At 52.3% G+C, this 21,204-nt stretch overlaps 1 protein-coding gene across 2 annotated transcripts in view; it reads right to left on the bottom strand.

Moving 5' to 3' along the window:
* Positions 1–21,204, bottom strand: part of TBCD (tubulin folding cofactor D) — a 164,850-nt gene that overhangs the window by 111,209 nt on the left and 32,437 nt on the right. For both annotated transcript variants that reach the window (XM_030296703.1, XM_030296704.1), the window contains exons 9-13: positions 21,039–21,171; positions 14,607–14,743; positions 13,495–13,555; positions 12,073–12,147; positions 7,282–7,376 (exon numbers count right to left, since the gene is read on the bottom strand). In XM_030296703.1, the coding sequence (XP_030152563.1) occupies positions 7,282–7,376; positions 12,073–12,147; positions 13,495–13,555; positions 14,607–14,743; positions 21,039–21,171 (501 nt within the window). The remainder of the gene's footprint in view (positions 1–7,281; positions 7,377–12,072; positions 12,148–13,494; positions 13,556–14,606; positions 14,744–21,038; positions 21,172–21,204) is intronic.

The following is a 21,204-nucleotide window of genomic DNA, read 5'->3' as shown; positions in this document are numbered from 1 at the left end:
TAAGCCGAGGCGGCTGTTAAACGGAAAAAAAGAGCGCCTGCCTGCGCGAGCGCGTGAGCGCACCTGTGCGTGCTGTGAGACTGGTGGCCACCGAGTCCGGGCACGCACACCCCCCTGGGGCCCCCCAGACCTCGGGCTCCCTGAGCCTCGGCTCCTCTGACTGCCGCCTGAGGAAAGGCCGTCTGCCCCCACGGGCCCCACCCCGCGGGCCTTCACAGGACCCCCTCCTCCCGCTTTTCAAGAGGGCCCCTGTCCTCCGACACACCGCCTGGGGTATCAACAAAGGGCCACCGCACACGGCAGTGCGGTGCTGAGGTGTGCCCTCAGACGACCACATGCCGTGAACCCAGAACGCACGCCGTTGGGACTCGAGGCCGAGCACACATGCACTCCGCTCACCAGCGCGCCAGGGCTCTCTCGCCTCCAGATACCAGAACGTTTTGGCAAAGAGCAAAACAGGGTGCCCCTGCTTTCCAGCAAGTCAACAGCCTGCAGGAAGCAAAAACGTACGTCAGAAGCTGTGTTCCAGACTCAGGACCCAGAGCCCAGCACCCTACAGACAAGCTCTCGCCTCTTGCTTTACACACAGAACACAGACTCACATATCAAGGGCCCAAAGATTCTGAGAACACCATGTTTTACGGCTCACCCGAAAGTGTCAGGCTTCACCTTAAGTGATAAGAGGAACCAGGGACAGTTAAGACTGTCCAGTCCTCCTGGGACAGTGCGGGGTGGGCACAGATGCAGGCCTCAGGGCTCTCAGGGAGGGCAGAGGCCCTCACCACCTGCAGATTTCGCCGTGGAACTGCATGCATCTGCAGCATGACGACTGACCCCTCCTACTGCAATCCCCCCCTGAGGTCACATGCGACAGATACGGCGACCCCAGGAGGCCCTTCGTATCTGTCTCTAAAAGCACAATGCGGTCCTAGATCTTTGTAACAAGAAAATGGTCTTCCTGATGTTTTAACTATGCCACCTGCCTATAGTCACCTGTGACCCAGCCTCAGAGCTGTAAGGGTTTAACCTTTATATATAAAAAGTAATAAACCCCGAAAAAGTTAAACATAAAATTATTTCCCTGTGGCCCATCAATTTTACTCCTAGGTATACACCTAAAAGAAGTAAAAACAAGGACTCAAACAGGTTAAGTGTGCACCAATGCTCATAGAAACTTTGTTCACAACACTCAAAAAATGAAAGCAAGGGGCGCCTGAGTGGCTCGTGGGTTAAGTGTTTGACTCTTGATTTCGGCTCAGGTCATCATACCACAACCCGCGACATCAAGGTGGGCTCTGCGTTGACAGCACAGAGCCTGCTTGGGATTCTCTCTCCCGCTCTCTCTCTGCCCACCACCCGCCCGCACCCCTCCCCCCGCATCCACTCTATCTCAAAACACAAAAGCCTTTTTTAAAAAAAGATGAAAGGACACAAGCCTGCACTGACAGGGGAGCAGGTAAATAAGATGTGGAAAACCACACAGCAGAGTGTCATTCAGCCATAAAAAGGGATGAAACTCTTGCCACCTGCTACCACATGGACTAACCTTGAAGACATTATGCTCAGTGAAATGAGCCTGACAGAAAAGCACAAATCTTATACAAGTGCACATAGATGAAACGCTGACAACAGGCAGGTTCACAGAGGCAGACAGAGGAGTGCTTACCAGGGGCTGCAGGGGATAGGAGAGGGGAGTCTAGCAGAGACACAGTCTCAGTTCAGGCTGGTGAAAAGTTTTCAGCAATAGTGACAATGGTTGTACGAACTGTAAATACCACCAAATTACACACTTAAAAACAGCATGGCAAATGTTTATATTACGTATATTCTATAATGTTTTTTAAAAATAATATACCAAAACCATTGAATCAGGTATTTGAATAGGAAAACTGTATGGTTAGGTGAACTATATCTCAACAAAGCTGAAAAAAGATTCTAAAGGGGTCCTTGAACTCACAGCAAAGAGGGAACAAAATGCTGACCACAACCTTCCTGAAGTCTTATCGGGGGCCCGTGCAGTCTGCCCCCATCACCAGCTCCAGTCTTCAGCACGACACAACACTCCATGGGGCAGGAAGACACGATGGGCGTGAAATGAAGCACACACACACTCATCAATGAGAAAAGCGTTTTAATTCAGTAGCACAGAACAATTACTTCACATGCGAAGTCAAAGATACCTCGTCACGGTATTCACTTTTCTCACAAAACTGGAACATCCAACAGTTCAAAATGTACAAAAGGTTAAAAATCAGTAAGGACTTGGGGCACCTGGGTGACTCAGGTGAGTGTCGACTTTGGCTCAGGTCCTGATCTCCCTGTTTGTGAGTTCAAGCCCCACATCAGACTTGCTGCTGTCAGCACAGAGCTTGGAGCCTGCTTCAGACCCTCTGTCCCCCTCTCTTGTCCCTCCCCTACTCCTGCTCGTGCTCTCTCTCTCTCTCTCTCTCTCAAAAATAAATAAAACTTAAAAAAAAAAAAAAAAATCAGTAAGGACTTGGTCCTCCAAACAGGAAGGTGCCAGGACTGTGTCAGGAGCACCAGAGAGTGTAACTCCACCCAGGGCCCAGCCGCTCCCTTGGGAACTGAGGCACACACCACAGGCCTGTGGGGAGCAGGACCTCAGGAGAGGTCAGCACTCTGCAACGGAAGAGCTGCGGTAACAGCCAGGCCCCATCCGCCACAGGCTGCACCCCAGGCCCCAAGGTGCCTCTGCCAGGGAGAGAGTGTGGCAGCGATACCAGCATGGCCCCTTCTGGGGACACGGGACCGCCTGCCTCTATGGCTGACTTTGGCTCGAGGACCCCAGCCACACCCCACCCCCACAGCCCTCAGGGTCAGACAGGAGTTCCGCCAGCCTTCTTGCTTTCTCTCATGGGCATCTCCCCAGTAGAATCTCTACACGTTTTATACTGTCTCGACATCTGTTTCCACTCAGAAGACCCAGTCAAACGCTAGTTTTCGGATGACATCACAAATCAGTCCCTCTGCCACAACAACAACCATTAAGCCAGCAAAAACTGACAGACTCAACTTGTTCAGAACTCAAACATCTCATCAGAAATTTGCAGAAATCAGGAGGGTATGTTGTGAAGAAAGAGTCTACAAAATCTCAGCATTTAAGGAAATCTGTTAGGTCACTGGCTATCTGCAGACATTACAGAACCAAGACTTCAGTGACCAGACACAACAAGGAACACAGTTGTTGCAAACAGATGGGGGGAAAAAGTCAACAAATGGACAACAATCACCTTCAACAAGCAACAGCTGCAAACCCCTGGGGATGGGGGAGAACCTGATTTCCAGAGTTACCATATTACAGTATTATAGTTTTCAAAATGTCCAGTTTCAAAGAAAAAAAAAAGCACAAAGCATACAAAGAAACAGAAATGAATAGCCTGTTCAAAGGAAAAAAGAAAAGCAGAGAAATCGTCATCCCTGAGGAAGCCCAGACACTGTACAAAAACCAGACAAAGACCTCAGATATGCTCAAAGAGCTAAAGGAAACCAAGAGAACAATATCGAAAAAAAATGGAATGTCAAAAGAGACAGAAACTGTAAAAAGAGACCAAATAAAAATTCTGAAACTGGGGCGCCTGGGTGGCGCAGTCGGTTAAGCGTCCGACTTCAGCCAGGTCACGATCTCGCGGTCCGTGGGTTCGAGCCCCGCGTCAGGCTCTGGGCTGATGGCTCGGAGCCTGGAGCCTGTTTCCGATTCTGTGTCTCCCCCTCTCTCTGCCCCTCCCCCGTTCATGCTCTGTCTCTCTCTGTCCCAAAAATAAATAAAAACGTTGAAAAAAAAAATTTAAAAAAAAAAAAATTCTGAAACTGAAAAAACACCATCACTGAAATGAAAACTTCAGTCGAGCTGTACAATAACAGATCTGAACACATGCAAGCAAGAATCCATGAACTTGAAGACAGGGCAGGCGACTGGCATCATCCAGTCTGAGGAGCAAGAGAAAAAGAAGAAAAAAAGAAAAATGAACAAGTGTCGGGCCTGGGGCCTGTGGAGCCTACGCCTCGACAAGACCTCTGTCCGCCAGGCCTGGCACCATCCTTCCCAGGCAGGAGACAGCACAGCTCCCTCAGGCCCCGCCAGGCACAGCAAGGGCCCACAGGAGGGTTCAGCACACGTTGTGGGGGGCCGCCAGGCTAGAGGCGACCGGCCAGTCAAGTAAAGACCACACAGGACATCTTCTCTATTTTAAGCAACAGCGAGACACTCCTCACTCGTAACGCCAACGCTCACAGTCTCTCACTCCAGTGGCTAGTGACCAGTGGGCACCACAACACTGTAAAATATGATGGGCACACACACGCCAGCCACTCTCGGGCATGAAAAGCAGAGAAAAGGCCCTACTGGAGTCGAAATTACCCAGGGAGGGATTTCACCTTGTCTGTGGCACACTCGCACACAGAAGACTGGTGAGCTGAAATCAACCAAAATGCAGGGCTTTGGCGCAAATGACACCAACCAGAAAGTGAAAACAACCATGGGATGGGGGAAAATACCACAGGTCCTCTATCTGGTGAGAGGCTCCCAGAATACATAAAGAACTCATAGTAACAACAAAAAGCCCGAGTTTTCAAATGAGCAAAGGATTTGAACAGACATTTCTCCAACAAAGATATCCACAGTCGGCATTAATTAAGCCGGCTCAGCGTCATTAATGAGTCACGGAAACACAAATGTGAGCCACAATGAGATACCACTCCACATCCACTAAGACAAAACCAAGCGGTTGGGAGGGTGTGGAGAAACTGGAACCTTCATGCTGGTGGAAATGTAAAATGGTACTACCATTTTAGAAAAAAACTTTTCCTCAAAAAGTTAAAAATGGAGTTACCAGAAGACCCAGCAATCCCACTCCTATATGCATACCCAAGAGAACTAGAATCTTATGTCCACACAAAAACTTGTACACGGGGCGCCTGGGTGCCTCAGTCAGTTAAGCGTCCGACTCTTGATTCCGGCTCAGGTCATGATCTCAGTCATGAGAGGAAGCCCCAGGTCAGGTCCTGCACTGAACATGCAGCCTGCTTGCAATTCTCTCTCTCTACCCCTCTCCCCACCTCATTCGTTCATTCTCTCTCTCTCTCTCTCTCTCAAATAAAATTTAAAAGGGGGAGCCTGGGTGGCTCAGTTGGTTAAATTGGCTCAGGTCATGATCTCCTGGTTCGTGAGTTGAGCCCCACATGGGGCTCTGTGCTGACAGCTCAGAGCCTGGAGCCTGCTTCAGATTCTGTGTCTCCCTCTCTCTCTGCCCCTCCCCTCCTCACACTCTATCTCTCTCTCACAAATAAACATAAAAAAAATTAACTTAAATAAAAAAAAAAAAAAACCTGCACACAAATGTTCATAGCAGCATTATTCATACCAGCCAAGAGGTAAAAAATCCAAATGTCCATCAGCTGATGACTGGATAAACAGTGTGGTGTATCCACAATGGAATATTATTCATCCATAAAAAAAGAACAAAGATGGGGCGCCTGGGTGGCTTAGTCGGTTGGGCGTCTGACTTCAGCTCAGGTCATGATCTCTCAGCTCGTGAGTTCGAGCCCCGCGTCGGGCTCTGTGCTGACAGCTCAGAGCCTGGAACCTGCTTCGGATTCTGTGTCTCCCTCTCTCTCTGCCCCTAACCCACTCGCGTTCTGTCTCTGTCTCTCTCAAGAGTAAACATTTAAAAAAAAAAAAAAAAAAGTTTTTTAAAAACAGAAAAAAAAAAAAAAGAACAGAGACTACATGCTACACATAACAACACGGTTGATCTCACAGTCGTGAGAGTGAGCCCCACGTCAGACTATATGCTGAATGTGGGCCTGCTTGGGATTCTCTCTCTCTCTCTCTCTCTCTCGCTCTCGCTCTCTCTCTCTCGCCCTCCCTCCCTCTGTCCCTCTCCCCCACTCATGCTCTTGCTCTGTCTCTAAAATAAAATTTAAAAAACGTTTTTGCACACAAATGTTCACAGCAGCATTTTCCGTAATAGCCAAAATGTGACAAATCCAAATGTCCATCAATTGATGAATGTGGTGTATCCACACAACGGAATATTATTCAGCCATAAAAAGGAACAGAGTTACATGCTACAACATGGATGAACCTTGAAAACATCACACTAAGTGAAAGAAGTCAGCACAAGACCGCAATCACAGGTTCCATTTATGAAAAATGACCAGAAAAGGCAAATTTAAAGAAAGAGAAAGCAGATTACTGGTTGCCTGGGGTGGGTGTGTTGAGGGGAAATGGGGAGTGACTGCCCCTGAGTACAGGGGTTTCCTTTGGGGGCAGCATAAATGTTCTGAAATTAGATGATCATGACGGTCGCACAGCTCTGTAAAATATACTATAAACCACTGAACTGTACCCTCTATGTGGGTGAACTTCACGGTATATAAATTGTATCTCAATAAAGCTCCCAAAAATAAATAGTAAGAGTAAACAGAATTCTGAGGGTCTAAGAGCCCTCCTCCCGCTTCACGCTGCCAAATGCAAAGCCATCACTTCTGACATCCCACAGCTCAGGTGCCGCGGAGTAAGATGCAGGGTCCCAGCCATCTGTGCACAGACATCTTTATTCTGGATGGAAGTCAACCCCGCAGTGCACAGAGCACCTATGGTGAACACCCCAGGATGTGACCTTCTCCCTCCTTTGCAGGCATCCTTCCCTTCTGCCCAGAGGCACCACCAGCCACACCCAGAGATGATTCCCACCAACCAGACAGGGCCGCACTTGCACGCGTCCAGACCCGACAGCTGGGACACACTCGCTTAGAGCTCGGCGGTCCTCCCTGCGTCTGCTGCACTGTGCCCCCGTCCCCCTGCACAGGCTCACTGCCAAGTTTCCTCCAGCCCTCCGCCCCCACCCCTTGCTGGTGTGAGCCTGATTCCTAGGGGACCATGATGCACTCCAGGTGATAAACAGAGGCAGTACACAACTTCTCAACAGGCAACAGCACCCCCACAGGGGTGAAAACCAGTTCTGAGGGACAAGAAGATCTCAAACATCACAATGGTTCCTGGCCCTCCAAATCCAGACACACAGTGTATCTGTGGTACCAACATTTTGCAGCAGGGAGAAGGGGAGTCAGAAAATCAGAACGGTCGATACAAGAAGGCAGGCTGAGAGAAACAGGCCTAGTCCGCTCTGTCCTGCAAACAATATTGTCAGCAAGGGCAGAGGCCTGGTGTGCTCACAGCCGGAGACGCGGAGTGACACGAAGCACCCAATGAGCTACACACAGCACTGAGAGCACAGAGCAAGCGAGCGCGGAACTCACCGTCTTCCAGCCGTGAAGGGAGCAACAGGCCTCTTCTGCCCAGTTCTGCCAACGCCAGACAGCCACCGTGCCAGGCACCGTCCGTCTCCTGAAAGCTGACATACACACAAGACCTGAGACCGGACTGCCCGTGTCCGCTCATCCCCCGACGTGCACACACTGCAGGTGTCCACGCTGTGCCTGGGAGCCTCGCTAAAACCCACCAGTGAGTTGTGCCTGGGAGCCTCGCTAAGACCCACCAGTGAGTTGTAACTTTTTATTTTTTTAACAGTTACTATTTTTGAGAACAGAGTGCATGCAAGCAGGTAAAAGGCAGAGACAGAGGGGGAGAGGGGGAGAGGGGGAGGGAGGGAGGGAGGGAGGGAGGGAGGGAGGGGAAGAGGGAGAGGGAGAGAGAGAGACAGAGAGAGAGAGAAAACACCCCAAGCAGGCTCCACACTGTCAGCACACAGCCCGACACGCTGCTCAATCCCACAAACCACGAGATCATGACCTAAGCCGAAGTCAAGAGTTAGACACCTAACCGACTGAGCCACCAGGCGCCCCCCACCCCCCACCCCGTTAGTGAGTTTTTAAAGCATCTGCTGGCTAAAGAAATAAAATTGTGAAGCACCTGGGTGGCCCAGTTGGTTAAGCATCTGACTTCGGCTCAGGTCACAATTTCAGGGCTCATGAGTTCGAGCCCCGCGTCAGGGTCTCTGCTGTTAACTCAGAACCTGGAACCTGCTTTGGGTTCTGTGTCTCCCTCTCTCTCTGCCCCTTCCCCATTTGTGCTTTATCTCTCTTCCTCCCTCAAAAATAGATAAACATTAAAAATAAAAAAGAAAGAAACTCCTGCAACTTAATGGCAGGTAAGTGCTGTGCTCAGTACTTTTCTTCAGATCTCCCGATGACAAGGAGAGGTCCTGAGGGCCCCACATGGGACCACAGAGAAAGCAGTCTGCAGATATGCGTCAGCAGGACGCCCAGGCTCTACACACCATTCCTGCCACGGCCGCGTGTGCCAGCTGACTACACAGCCAAGGACTCAGCCTTTTCAAGTCACCAAAACCCCGGTGACTTGAGGCGTTCACAGAAAGGGGTGGGGAGATCTCCCTTCCTGGCTCAGAGTAGAGATTTCAAAGTTAGAATGGAAAGTCTTCTAGAGAATTGTTTCACACTATTTGAAACACAGGCTTTTAATACATGATTATACCAATGAACCAACAGGTAAAATTTTATATCTAATAAAATAGTCCCTGAAGTGGTCTGGAAGCCCTCTTGTTTAAGGTACACCTCTGACATTAGGACCAGTGAGAGGGGTTTCTTAGACTGACGAGGGCTGTCCTGAGAGCTTCTACATTTGGCTGCCAACATAAACAGTGAAATACACTTCCCCAAAAAGCGAGAGACTTTGCAGGGCTCTTTCCTACCCTAAATCCAACAGTTTGATGTTGGAATGTTCAGGAAAACCAACTAGACTGCATGCCTCACAAGCAACAAGCACAAGAACATTCAGACAGGAGAGAGCGAGTCTCATGCGTTCACTCAGCAGGTCCCTCCCTCATGTCAGGGCCTGTGGAGGCAGACTCACCAAGTCCCCTTGAACCTCACCATCAACCAGCACCAACTTACAATTCCAATTACAAATTTTTAAGTTCCAAATGTTTTTAAAAATTTCTTTAATGTTTCATTTTATTTTTGAGAGAGACAGAGACAGAGCATGAGCGGGGGAGGGGCAGAGAGAGAGGGAGACACAGAATCTGAAGCAGGCTCCAGGCTCCGAGCTATCATCACAGAGTCTGACGCAGGGCAGGGCTCGAACTCACCAACTGTGAGATCATGACCTGAGCTGAAGTCAGATGCTCAACCGACTGAGCCACCCAGGCGCCCCAAGTTCCAGATGTTTTATTAAATATCTGTCCCAAAGATTTTATGACCATTTCAAACTTTAATATTGGCACTTTTGTGTACTTCAGAATTTTAACTAGAAAGAGATGCTTTGGGGCAGTGGGTGGCGCCTGTCTGTGGAGTCCTGCCCCGAGGTAATGCCACCAGGGCTAGGGAGGGGAGGTGCACAGGTACCAAAGGACACCTGCACATCCAGGGGACAAGACACGGAGAAGGGGACGATGGCCATGTTGCTCACACTGGTCCTATGGGGCTCAATGTAAAGCCACCTGGGGACGTGTGTGGCTTCGTGCTACATAACCTGGCCTAGAAACAGAGCAGGGAGAGGAGAGGCGTATGCTCACAGTTAATGACATTAATGTCCTGTTCTGACCCTTTCAGAAAAAGCTGGCAGCTCACCGTATGTCACTGTATGTCCCACAAAACAAGGGACAAGATCCCAGCTGCGCCAGGTGACCAGCCAGTCCTGTGGCCCCCACCCCACACACATCTTCCACCCAACAAGCTAGCTCCTGCCTCTCAGGGTCTTCAAGCATTCTGCGCTGGGGGGGACCCCTCTGTGAGCCAGGCTCTGCAGTCAGGTAATTTCATGCCTCTGCACACAGGCCCTTTCCCTCAACGGCCTGCTTGCGGCTCCAGGCTGCCAGCTCTGGGAATCAAGAGCAGTGAGACAGTTTCCACCCTGCACGACCTCACTACAGAACTCAGAGGAGCTTACTGCAATGACAAGACAACGGCAAAGAAGTGTCTGGGGATTAAACCAATGAAGATGACTAAAGGAGACCACGGGTCCAGGCCAGAAGGCCAGATGTCTGGCCAAGAGGAAATGTGTGCCAGGAGTGTGGTCAAGATGCACTAGGGCGAAGGGCCCCAGGCTTCCAGACAGAGACACAGTGGCCGGAGGAGTGAGGGAGGCTCAGGAACACTGGAGCAGCCACCGCCAGGAAAAGCCAGCACCAGGGACGCCACCGGCAGGGGCAGGAGGGGACAGGTACGAAGGGAAGGAAGGAGGCTGGGCAAGGAAGAGCCCGAGGGAGGGCTGGGTAAAGAGACAGCATTACCCCCAGAGGGCAGGTGCAGAAATGTGCTAAGAAGGAAATAGAGAAAAAGACTTGAGATAGACCTGCCATGCCCTGGGCAAAGGGGCCAGGGAGGAAAGGCTCCAGAGCTCTGGCTCAAAGTGCTGCCCTCTCCAGAGAGCAGGAGGCTCCCCCGTGGTCACACAAGAGCCACCTCTCAGAGCCGCCCTGGACCAGCGACGTCCAGCATCATTAGCATACCCAACACCACACCCCCAGAAAAGAAATCCAAGAGGACACCCTAAAACAAGCCAGCAGAAGGGTACCTGGGTGGCTCAGTCGGTTAAGCAGCCGACTTCAGCTCAGGTCACGCTCTCACAGTTGGTGAGTTTGAGCCCCGCGTTGGGCCCTGTGCTGACAGCTCGGAGCCTGAAGCCTGCTTTCAGCCTCCCTCTCTCTCTGACCCTCCCCTGCTCATGAGCGTGCGCACTCTCTGTCTCTCAAGGATAAACATTAAAATTTTTTTTTTTTTAAAGTTTTTAATGTGACAGTTGAGCTTGATTCTTTTTTTTTTTTTTTAAAACGTTTATTTATTTTGAGACACAGAGAGACACAGCATGAACGGGGGAGGGGCAGAGAGACAGGGAGACACAGAACCGGAAGCAGGCTCCAGGCTCTGAGCCATCAGCCCAGAGCCCGACGCGGGGCTCGAACTCACCGGAACGTGAGATCGTGACCTGAGCTGAAGTCGGACGCTTAACCGACTGAGCCACCCAGGCGCCCCTAAAATTTTTTTTAATAAATAAAAAGTAAATAAAAATAAACAAGCCAGCAGAATCATCACATGGACAGGGAGCACTTTCTTTTCCCTAACTCAGGCGTTTCAGAGTGACAGTAAGGAGTGCACGTTTTCCGCTAGGCAGACAACGGTGAAATGTTTCCACTGGAAGACACACTGGCCAGACACACAGCATTGTTCTGCAAAAGGTGACCCACATGTGACATCTTGTTCCCCTGCACTCCTCCAATTGTGGCTGAGCAGGCTCGAGACAAGCTCCAGAGGAAGGCTGCTCCGGGGGGAGGGCACGTCCTGCAGGTGCTCACAGAGCACCCTCGGCAGTTAGTGTGCATAGCTGAGCCCAGGAGGGTAGACAGACCCTCTCCTACACCCACAGCAACAGCCCCAGAAGATCAGCAGCCGGCTAACGAGGGCAGGAGTGAGGCTGGGCCCAACCAACACCCTTCGTAGAAGCACCTGCTTCTGAAACCCCCAGAGAGGTTTCCACGAGCAAAGTTAACAGTCCTCTGGGACTGTGCATCTAACAGTGCACCCTTGGTGCCAGAGTCTCTGCTCTGCCCCCTGGCCTGCAGGCCCCAGGCCCAGACCCCAAGGACCTGCCATTTGTGCATCCCAGCCCACACCTGCACCACGGGCTACCTAGACACAACATGACCATTACCACATGTGGCTATTTAAATTCAAATCCAGTAAAATTAGGGGCGTCTGGGTGGCTCAGTCGGTTGGGTGTCCAATGTCGGCTCAGGTCATGATCTCACAGTTCGTGGGTTCGAGCCCCATTTCGGGCTCTGTGCTGACAGCTCAGAGTCTGGAGCCTGCTTCAGATTCTGTGTCTCCCTCTCTCTCTGCCCCTCCCCTGCTCACACTCTCTCTCTCTCAAAAATAAATAAACGTTAAAAAAAATTTTGTTCTAAAAAGAAAGATAACAGAAATAACTAGAGTTCTCGAATTTAACTTCAAAAAAAAGAAAAAAAGGCTGCAGAGGCTCTGACAAACAGCTCAATTGAAAGAAAATGTAAAAGGATAGAAAAAAGCCACTGCTTTCAACCAGAAACACGTTCTCCCTTTGATCTTCTCACATACCTGAAACAATCCAACACGGACCCAACCACATCATCCGCCAGCTCTTTGGGGAGCCTCGCAGCCATCCTACCGATTCTGAAAGAGAGAAGCAGCACTCTGTCAGCATCACGGGCCCGTCGTGAGGGGGCCCGAGCCACCAGGACCTGTCCCCGGCCAATTTTCCCTCCCTCTAGAGAGCAGGAAAGACAGGTAGACCCAGGGCAAGCCTCACACACACTCTGCTCTACACAAGGCCACCTGCCTGGTAGGGAGCCCCATCCTAGTGACATAAACAGACAGACACGTGGGGCGCCTGGGTGGCGCAGTCGGTTAAGCGTCCGACTTCAGCCGGGTCACGATCTCGCGGTCCGGGAGTTCGAGCCCCGCGTCGGGCTCTGGGCCGATGGCTCGGAGCCTGGAGCCTGCTTCCGATTCTGTGTCTCCCTCTCTCTCTGCCCCTCCCCCACTTGCGCTCTGTCTCCCTCTGTCTCAAAAATAAACATTAAAAAAATGTAAAAAAAAAAAATTGGGGCGCCTGGGTGGCGCAGTCGGTTAAGCGTCCGACTTCAGCCGGGTCACGATCTCGCGGTCCGGGAGTCCGAGCCCCGCGTCGGGCTCTGGGCTGACGGCTCGGAGCCTGGAGCCTGCTTCCGATTCTGTGTCTCCCTCTCTCTCTGCCCCTCCCCCGTTCATGCTCTGTCTCTCTCTGTCCCAAAAATAAATAAACGTTGAAAAAAAAAAAAATTAAAAAAAAAAAAAACCAGACAGACACAGGCATCTCCTGAGGGAGGGAGACAAAGGGGTGGGTGTGCCCACGGGACAGCTCCATGCTACCGATGGTCAACGGCACCCGTCGGCCTGACCCCTCCAGCCCACCTCCCCACATGGCAGGCTGCCGCACATCCACGCCAGACACCCCCTGACGTGGATCAGCATCCCTCCGGGCCCACCCCACCCCACCCACACATGACTCGGGGCTCGGAGGCTGCCTGCTGCTGAAGCGAACACCTCCCCCATGAGGGCACCTCTCTGTAGGCCATTCCTCAGGCAAACAGAGGACCAACACCAGTCTCCCTCTCAGGGGCTCTGGGATTAGATAAGGCCGTGCCGGCCTCCGCTCGCTATACAGTGACCGCGCCTGCCTGTGAAAGGGACAGGTACTGTGCTGCTGAGGACACAGAACCGAAAGAAAAGGAACCTCTGAAAGGCAAGAAAGGCAAGTGGATATGCTCATAACTCCGCCCACTCTAGCCAGACAGGCAAGGAAATGAAGCCCCCTCATTCCCCAGTAATTACCTTTAAAATGAGAACATAAAGCAATAAATGTAAATGAGAAAAACTGTTCCACCTTATAAAAATCTCGAAGCTGTTCCCAGCTCTCAACTGCACAAGACGCGCTGAGTGACAGGATGTCCCCCCTGCGGAGGGACAGCAGGCACCTACCCTTTGGCCGCAGACCACCGCACAATCGTGTCCTGGTCCTTCAGCCCGATCAGCAGCTGCTCTGCAAGAACACGGGAAAGCCAGGTCTGAGCTCTCCGCGCTCGCCCGAGTGCTGGGGAAGTTCATTTCCGAGCTTAAACATAACCCACCCTGCAGAGCACTCGAGCACCATGAAGGGAGTCACATCAAGAATGTTAATTCTAATTATTCTAATTCTTCGTTTTTAAAAACCTACCCCTGCCATTGTTGCTACAAAGTAGATCCGCCCACCAGAGCCGTCACTGGGCAGAAAGCACCAAGTGAGGAAGACTTCCCAGAGGCCAGTTCTGCAAGAGGGTGCAGAAAAGGGGCTCTGCTGGGGTCTCGGGCACAGGCCAAATTCCAGAACAGCCACATAGGGGCCCGAAGGAAGTCGGGAGAGCCCAGAGGCTGCTCAGAAAAGAGCCTGGCAATCCTCAGTCAGCAGAAACCTTGACCAAGGGCACCAGGCAGCCTGGGAAAGGCTGACACAGAGGAAGGATGGGAGCCTGTGAATGGGTCAAGTCCACTGTGACCAGGGCAGTATAGGGCCCCTGAGGGCGTGGGGGCAGACAGCTCTGGGAAGGGGAGGAAAACAGGGGAGGCACAGGGCTGTCCTTCATGGACAGGGAGGCTGGCCCTGCCGGGTACACCTGGCGGGAGTCGGGGAGCAGGCAGGGTGTGCAGGGCCAGGAGCTGTCACAGAGTGAGAGCGGGGCAGGGCCCAAGACAGCCACCCCTCCATCCCCTCAGGAGAAGGCCTGAGGCCACCAGCGCAATACACCCAGGCCAGGCTTGGGGGAAGGCTGAAGGCACGGAGCTGTCCTGAGGTGCCTAGGGAGTGAGGTGGAAATAGGAGGGCTCACACAGGGGAGCAAACAGCGAACAGAAAGACAGGGTCCAGGACCCAAAGGGTCGTGGGCCCGCAGACTACAGGCCAGCAGCCACGAACTCCATGAAAGGTGAGGGTGGGGAAGGTCACGGAAGGCCACGTGCTGCCAGCACAGAGGTGGCAAAGGTACGCGGCCAATAAATGTACCTGGGAGGAGCCTCGCCGCCACCCAGAGACCAGAGCCCGCAGGGACTGCACCCACCTATCACACTCTCCACCTCCTCGGGGACATCACAGTCTCCGTCACCAGCGGGAGTCTCGGCGTGCACTGTCGGCTCCCGCGGACTCTGGGCGCAGAGCTGCAGGTTAGCGGCCAGCGAGCGGCAGCCGCGCTGGTACCTGCACAAACACACGTGACCTCAGACCAGCGGCCACGCCTGCCGGAGCCTCGAGGACAAATTATCTCGACAGAAATCAATAATCTGGTGTCCCTTAGAACCTTAAAGGATGTCTGTGACAATTCCATGTGTTTTTCAGAGACGGGACAGGAAACAAATGGAGCGGCTAGAGGCTGGCATCCGGAAGGTCAGCCACAGGATCCTGCACTACTCAGAAGCCCCCGAGTACTGTGCAGTGTCCAGGCAGAAAGGCAGGGGACAGAGCAGGACCGCAGGAGGGCGCCAGGGCACTCACCAGCCCGTGGGCGTTGGCCTTCTTCACAAGGCGCTCTGCCTCTTACCCCTACTGCCCCTCAGGCCCCCAGCCACCCCGGACCTTGCAGCTCACATGGCCAGCCCCTGCGGATGCGGTCTCTGGAGCCTCCCTCTCAGGCCCCACCAGCCACAGCCCTCCTCCCCCCAGCCGAGGCCACTGGCATCATCCGTGTGCTGCGAGGGCATCAGCACAGGCCAGATCCACCGTCCGACTCTGCACAGCTCCTGAGCGTCCGGCTGCCACGGTGTCCCCATCTGTCAGAGGAGGCCCTTACCTAGAGGCCTGTGACAAGTCAGATGCAAGGATGTGCACGAAAGGCCATCGCTGCTGCCCTTCCTCCTGGAAGGCGGGCACCAGTGCGTGGTGCTGAGGTAAGTACACACGGCCAGCCTGGCGGGTGGCCCTGGATCGGCACACAGCCTGGAGCACAAAAGGTGCCTGAGTCAAGGCACAGACTGCATCTGGGGGCGGCAGCCTGAGGCGGACTCCTGAGCGCAGACAGCTAGAGCTTCACAGGCAGAGCCCGAAACCTGAACACCAGCTCGAGCGCTGATAACTGTGGCCCTGAGCAGCTCGTTAACTCTCTGGACCGGTTTCCAACCGAGAACGAGGACAGTGGCAGGCGGCCCACCTTCTGACGTTCATGCAATCCTCTCCTCTGGGTACAGCCCAGACCCAGTGACTCCTGCTGGGAGAGCGCAGCGGTGAGGGGACGTCCTTCCCAAGGCGGCTCTGGGAGACTGTGGCTTCCGTCTTGCCGCCCCCCTCTCGCTGACAGAAGCTGGCCACTGCGCTGTGCACTGCCTGGCGCCAAGAGCTCTGGAAGGCTGCCAGCAGATAGCCCACGAGGAACAGAGTCTTACCGGCAACGCTAGGAGCCTGCCTGGCTGCAGGGCCCCCCCCCCCCCCAATTCAAGCCTGGAGATGGCAGCAGGCCTGGCCAACACCTTCGTGAAGCCTCAGACAGACTCTGACCACAGGACCCTGCTAAGTTACACCCAGATTCCCAATCCACAGAAATGGTGACGATAAAGATCCATCATCGCAGGGCAACTGGAGGGCTCGGTTGGTTGAGCATCCAACTCTTGATTTCGGCTCAGGTCACGAACGCAGGGTCATGGGATCCAGCCCCGCATTGGACTCTGTGCTTGGCGTGGAGCCTGCTTAAGATTCTCTCTCTCTCCTTCTCTCTGCCCCTCGTCTACTCGCTTGCTCTCTCTCTCAAATAAGTTTTTTTTAAAAAAATACATTTTAAGCTACTAAACTTTGGAGTATTCTTTCACATAACTGTGATGTTGTCATTTATAATAAGAGACATATATTTGATCTTTGACCATTTTTGGATGAAGGTGTCTTCCGTTATGTCAATGAAGTGACCTCTAGAAAGCCCCTAGGTCACCTAAGGATGAGGACTGCTAACTGAGGGAACCAACCACGCGACTGGAGGGTTGGAACTCTCAGTCCCACCACCACAGGGAAGGAGGGGAGCCAGAGGCTGAGTCAATCACCCATGGCCAATGATTTAATCAAATGTGCCTCTGTGACAAAGGCTCCATAGAAACCCAAAAGGATGGGGTTTGGAGAGCTTCTGGATTGGTGAGCACATGGAGACCCAGGGAGGATGGCTGTGCCCCAATACCTCACCCTCTGCACCTCTTCCATCCGGCTGTTCCTGAGTTACATCCTTTTATAATAAACTGGTGAGCGGTAAACAAAACGTTTCTCTGAGCTCTGTGAGCCGCTCTGGCACATTAATCAAGCCTGAGAAGGGAGATGTGGGTCAGTTGAGTCACAGGTGACAACCTGGACCCACTACTGGCATCTGAAGTAATGAAGGAAGTGGGGAGGGGGGCAGTCTTTGTAGGACTGACCTCTTAACCTGAGGGATCAGACAAGATTTCCAGGTGGACAGGGTCAGAATGGAGTTTAACTGCGGGACACCCAGCTGGAGTCCAAGAACAGACTGGTGTGGGGAAAAAAAGCACCTCAGAGTTGGGGGTCAGAACCAGAGGAGCGGCAGGTAGCTAATCCAGGGACAGTAGCCAGCAGCCACCACAGAATACGCTCATGGTGACAGATCACACACAGTGGCTGCTGCCCTTGTCCCTGTTCTCCTCAAATGAGTACACATGCCGATTACTCGGTGAGAAAAGTACTCACCTTAACCCTCAGTAACCAGAAACTATAAAGATGACAGACGCGTCAGGGGCCAATCGGATCTACCCTTCCGCCACAAACAACTCCAAAACCTGGACAAAAGTCAGCCACTGGCACCCACGGGAGGTCAACCAAGTACAGGCTACCATTGTGCACAGCAAGCAGGTGCCCAGGTGCACCCCACCTTCACACCCCTGCTTCGTCCCCAGCAGTACTTCTTTGTTTTCTGAGAGAGAGAGAGAGAGAGAGAGAGAGAGAGAGAGAGAGAGAGCGCACGCACACATGCACAAGCAGGGGAGAGGGACAGAGGAAGAGACAGAGGATCTAAGCGGGCTCCACACTCAGTTCAGAGCCCAACATGGGGCTCAACCCCTTGACCCTGGTTTCATGACCTGAACCAAAATCAAAAGTCAAATAATGCTCAACAGACTGAACCACCCAGATGCCCCCATCCCAAAAGTACTTTTTTTTTCCCAACGTTTCTTTATTTTTAAGAGAAGGAGACAGAGTGAGTGGGGGAGGGGCAGAGAGCAAGAGGGAGACACAGAATCTGAAAGCAGGCTCCAGGCTCTGAGCTGTCAGCACAGAGCCTGACAAGAGGCTCGAATTCCTAAACCATGAGATCATGACCTGAGCTGAAGTTGGCCACTTCACTGACTGAGTCACCCAGGCACCCCCAAAGGTACTTTCTAAACCCCAGCACCAGAAAGGAGGGTCCAAGCAGAGAGCAGCAGTTTTGCTGGGTTGAATAAAAAATATTCATGACTACAGAGATGGCTAGTATTTGGGGACAGATGTGGGAGAAAAAGTAGCTACTGAGAAGGAAACCACAATTCTGCACAGAAGTCTCCTTGGATCCCTGGACAACCTCTGAGATGTGCAAGAGCACGGCAAGACCCAGAAGCACCACCTGAGAACAGCCGGGAGGCTGAGAGCTGAGCTGAGTTCGGAGGTCATACAATGCTGGGGAGTCACTGAGATGTGGGCCCAGCAAGGGGGACCAAACAGCCATGCACTGGAAGTGAGGAGCACACTTCACCAAGAGCTATGCTCCAGGGAGAAGGAACGGAAAGAAGTCCAACCTAACAAGGACTCAGGAGGAGGGTGCAGGACCAGTGAGTTACCAGCCTGCCAACAGGCTTGCTCCTCATCAAGGGAAGACAGCCAACAGCAGAAGTGTACTGAAGATTAAAAAAAGAAATGAAAAAAAAAAAGTACAGGGGTGACTGGGTGGCTCAGTCAATTGAGCATCTGACTTCGGCTCGGGTCATGATCTCACGGCTCATGAGTTCGAGCCCCGCGTCGGGCTCTGTGCTGACAGCTCGGAGCCCGGAACCTGCTTTGGATTCTGTGTCTCCCTCTCTCTCTGCCCCTCCCCTGCTCATGCTCTGTCTGTCTGTCTCTCTCTCTCTCTCTCTCTCAAAAATAAATAAACATTTAAAAAATTCGTTTTGGTGCGCCTGGGTGGCTCAGTCTTTGGGCGTCCGCCTTCGGCTCAGGTCATGATCTCACAGCCCGTGAGTTCGAATCCCGCATCAGGTTCTGTACTGACCACTCAGAGCCTGGAGCCTGTTTCAGATTCTGTGTCTCCCTCTCTCTCTGACCCTCCCCCGTTCATGCTCTGTCTCTGTCCCAAAAATAAATAAACGTTAAAAAAACAATTTTTTTTTTAATAAATAAAATAAAAAATAAAAAAATAAAAAATTTGTTTTCAGAAATAAATAAATAAGGGGCACCTGGGTGGGTCAGTCGGCTAGGTGCAGGCTTCAGCTCAGGTCATGATCTCATGGTTAGTGAATTCGAGCCCCACATTAGGTTCTGTGCTGTCAGGACAGAGCCTGCTGTGGATTCTGGGTTTCCCTTTCTCTCTGCTCCTCTCCCATTTGCACTCCCTCTTTGTCTCTCTTAAAAAATAAATCAAGGGGCGCCTGGGTGGCGCAGTCGGTTGGGCGTCCGACTTCAGCCAGGTCATGATCTCGCGGTCCGTGAGTTCGAGCCCCGTGTCGGGCTCTGGGCTGATGGCTCGGAGCCTGGAGCCTGTTTCCGATTCTGTGTCTCCCTCTCTCTCTGCCCCTCCCCCGCTCACGCTCTGTCTCTCTCTGTCCCCAAAATAAATAAAAAACGTTGAAAAAAAAAATTAAAAAAAAAAAAAATAAATCAATAAACTTGTCGTACCTGTGATGGTCAATTTTATGTGTCAACTCAAGTGGGATACAGAGTTCCCAGCTATTCGGTCAACCATTATTCTGTGTATGCCTGTGAGAGTGTGTCTGGATGAGAGTTCACATTTAAACTAGTAAACTGAATAAAACAGACTGCCCTCCCCGGTGTGGGTGGGCCTCACCAAATCAGTTGAGGACCCGAACAGAGCAAAGAGGCCGACCCTCCCCTTAGTCAAAAGGAATTCTTCCTGTCTTTAGACTCAAATGCCATCAGCTCTCCTGGGCCTCCAGCTTTCTGACTCACCCTGCAGATCTTGGGACTTCAGCCTCCACAATCACATGAGCCCATTCTTTACAAGTCTATGTGTATGCACACACACACCCTCTCACCCTGTTGGTTCTGTCTCCCTGGAAAACCCTAATGTATTACTGAATGTTTTCTCTACAGTTTTAGAAACTAACCACCAACATTTAGACTCACAAACAACTTCTCACAGAACAAGCTCTATGACCCAAAAGCTAATTTCAGTAAAACATCACTAAGACATACCACAGTTCTCTGGAATTTACTGTAACCTGAGACAAAGGCTGAGCTGAACCTTGCCAAGCAATTCCTCCCAAACCAGTCATATCAATACTTGAAATAAACTGAACACTGTTAGCTCTCTCCAGCCACCGTGGAGTCGCACAGAGGCTCACGTGCACTGGAGACCCCACTCCACCTGTCCCCCACCACCCCGGCCAAGGAAGGCACCGCTGTCAGCCTCCCAGGAGGCTGCGTGACGGGCCCAACAGGTGGACTCATGAAGCCGCCCACCCTGAGCCATGCACCTTTGCACGCCTGCATCAGCCGTGAGAGCCTGGGAACGTGGAGTTGGTGGGAGCTCTGTGTGCGGAACACCCAGTCAACCTAATCAGGGCTGACGACCAGAGACGAGGGGAAGGGGTCGGCCTCTGCAAACCCGACAGTGGGGACGGCCCGGACGCAGCGGGCTGCAGCTGCGTGGTGGTGGAGGCCTGCAGCCGAGCCTCAGGCAACGAGGTCACCGACCAATACTTCAAATGCAAAAAATGAACAAAGAGAAAACTTGCTTCTTGTTACTCAAAAACAAAACAAAACAAGGGAACTGAAGACTGTGAAGCACACAGTATGGGGAGCACAGAAGGGCCTCCTTCCACGGGAGGCACTGTCACAAGCCATCTGTCCACTGAAGCAGGCCACCTCAGACTGTGAAGTTCCCACCCGCAGGCAGAGGCAGCGTGGTTTTCTGAACCGGCCCTGAGAGAGAGCCTGCTCTCTGTGAAAGAACCTTGTGTTCAGTCTTATCATTACTGGAGCTTTCCCGACAGTGAGCCCAAACCGGTAGTCATCTTGCACCTGAACGTCACATGAAATGCAGCAGCAAACTTTTCTTGTCACCACTCTACCTTCAGTTATCCTAACCACGAGATGTAGGGACAGAAAAAAAAAAAGGAGATGTAGGGACAGGAAAAAAAAGGGAAAAACTTTTCTTTTCAAAATCAGCAACACTGTTGCGATGGAAGCAATGAAACGAAAGCAGAAGGGACACAGTCTTCCTTCCCCGGCCACCCAAACCCGGGCAGTCACCACACGAGCCTCACCCACAGGCGCTCGGGCCGCTCAGGCTTGGCCTACCAACCTCCACTCTGCCACCCGGGGCTTCAGGAAGGTCAGTCCCAGCCGCTGGACGAGCTTCACTCCAAGTTTCCGGAGCAGGGTCTGGTTGCTGCAGGGGAGCCTGCAACCCGCCAGGCGCTCGAGAACCGTTGCGGCTGTGAACAACAGCACATGTGGCTCAGTTTGGT

This window comes from Lynx canadensis, chromosome E1, assembly GCF_007474595.2.
Source record: "Lynx canadensis isolate LIC74 chromosome E1, mLynCan4.pri.v2, whole genome shotgun sequence".
Taxonomy (NCBI): Eukaryota; Metazoa; Chordata; class Mammalia; order Carnivora; family Felidae; genus Lynx; species Lynx canadensis.
Note: the sequence above shows the minus strand (reverse complement) of the source record. Positions and strands in the feature narration are given on the sequence as shown.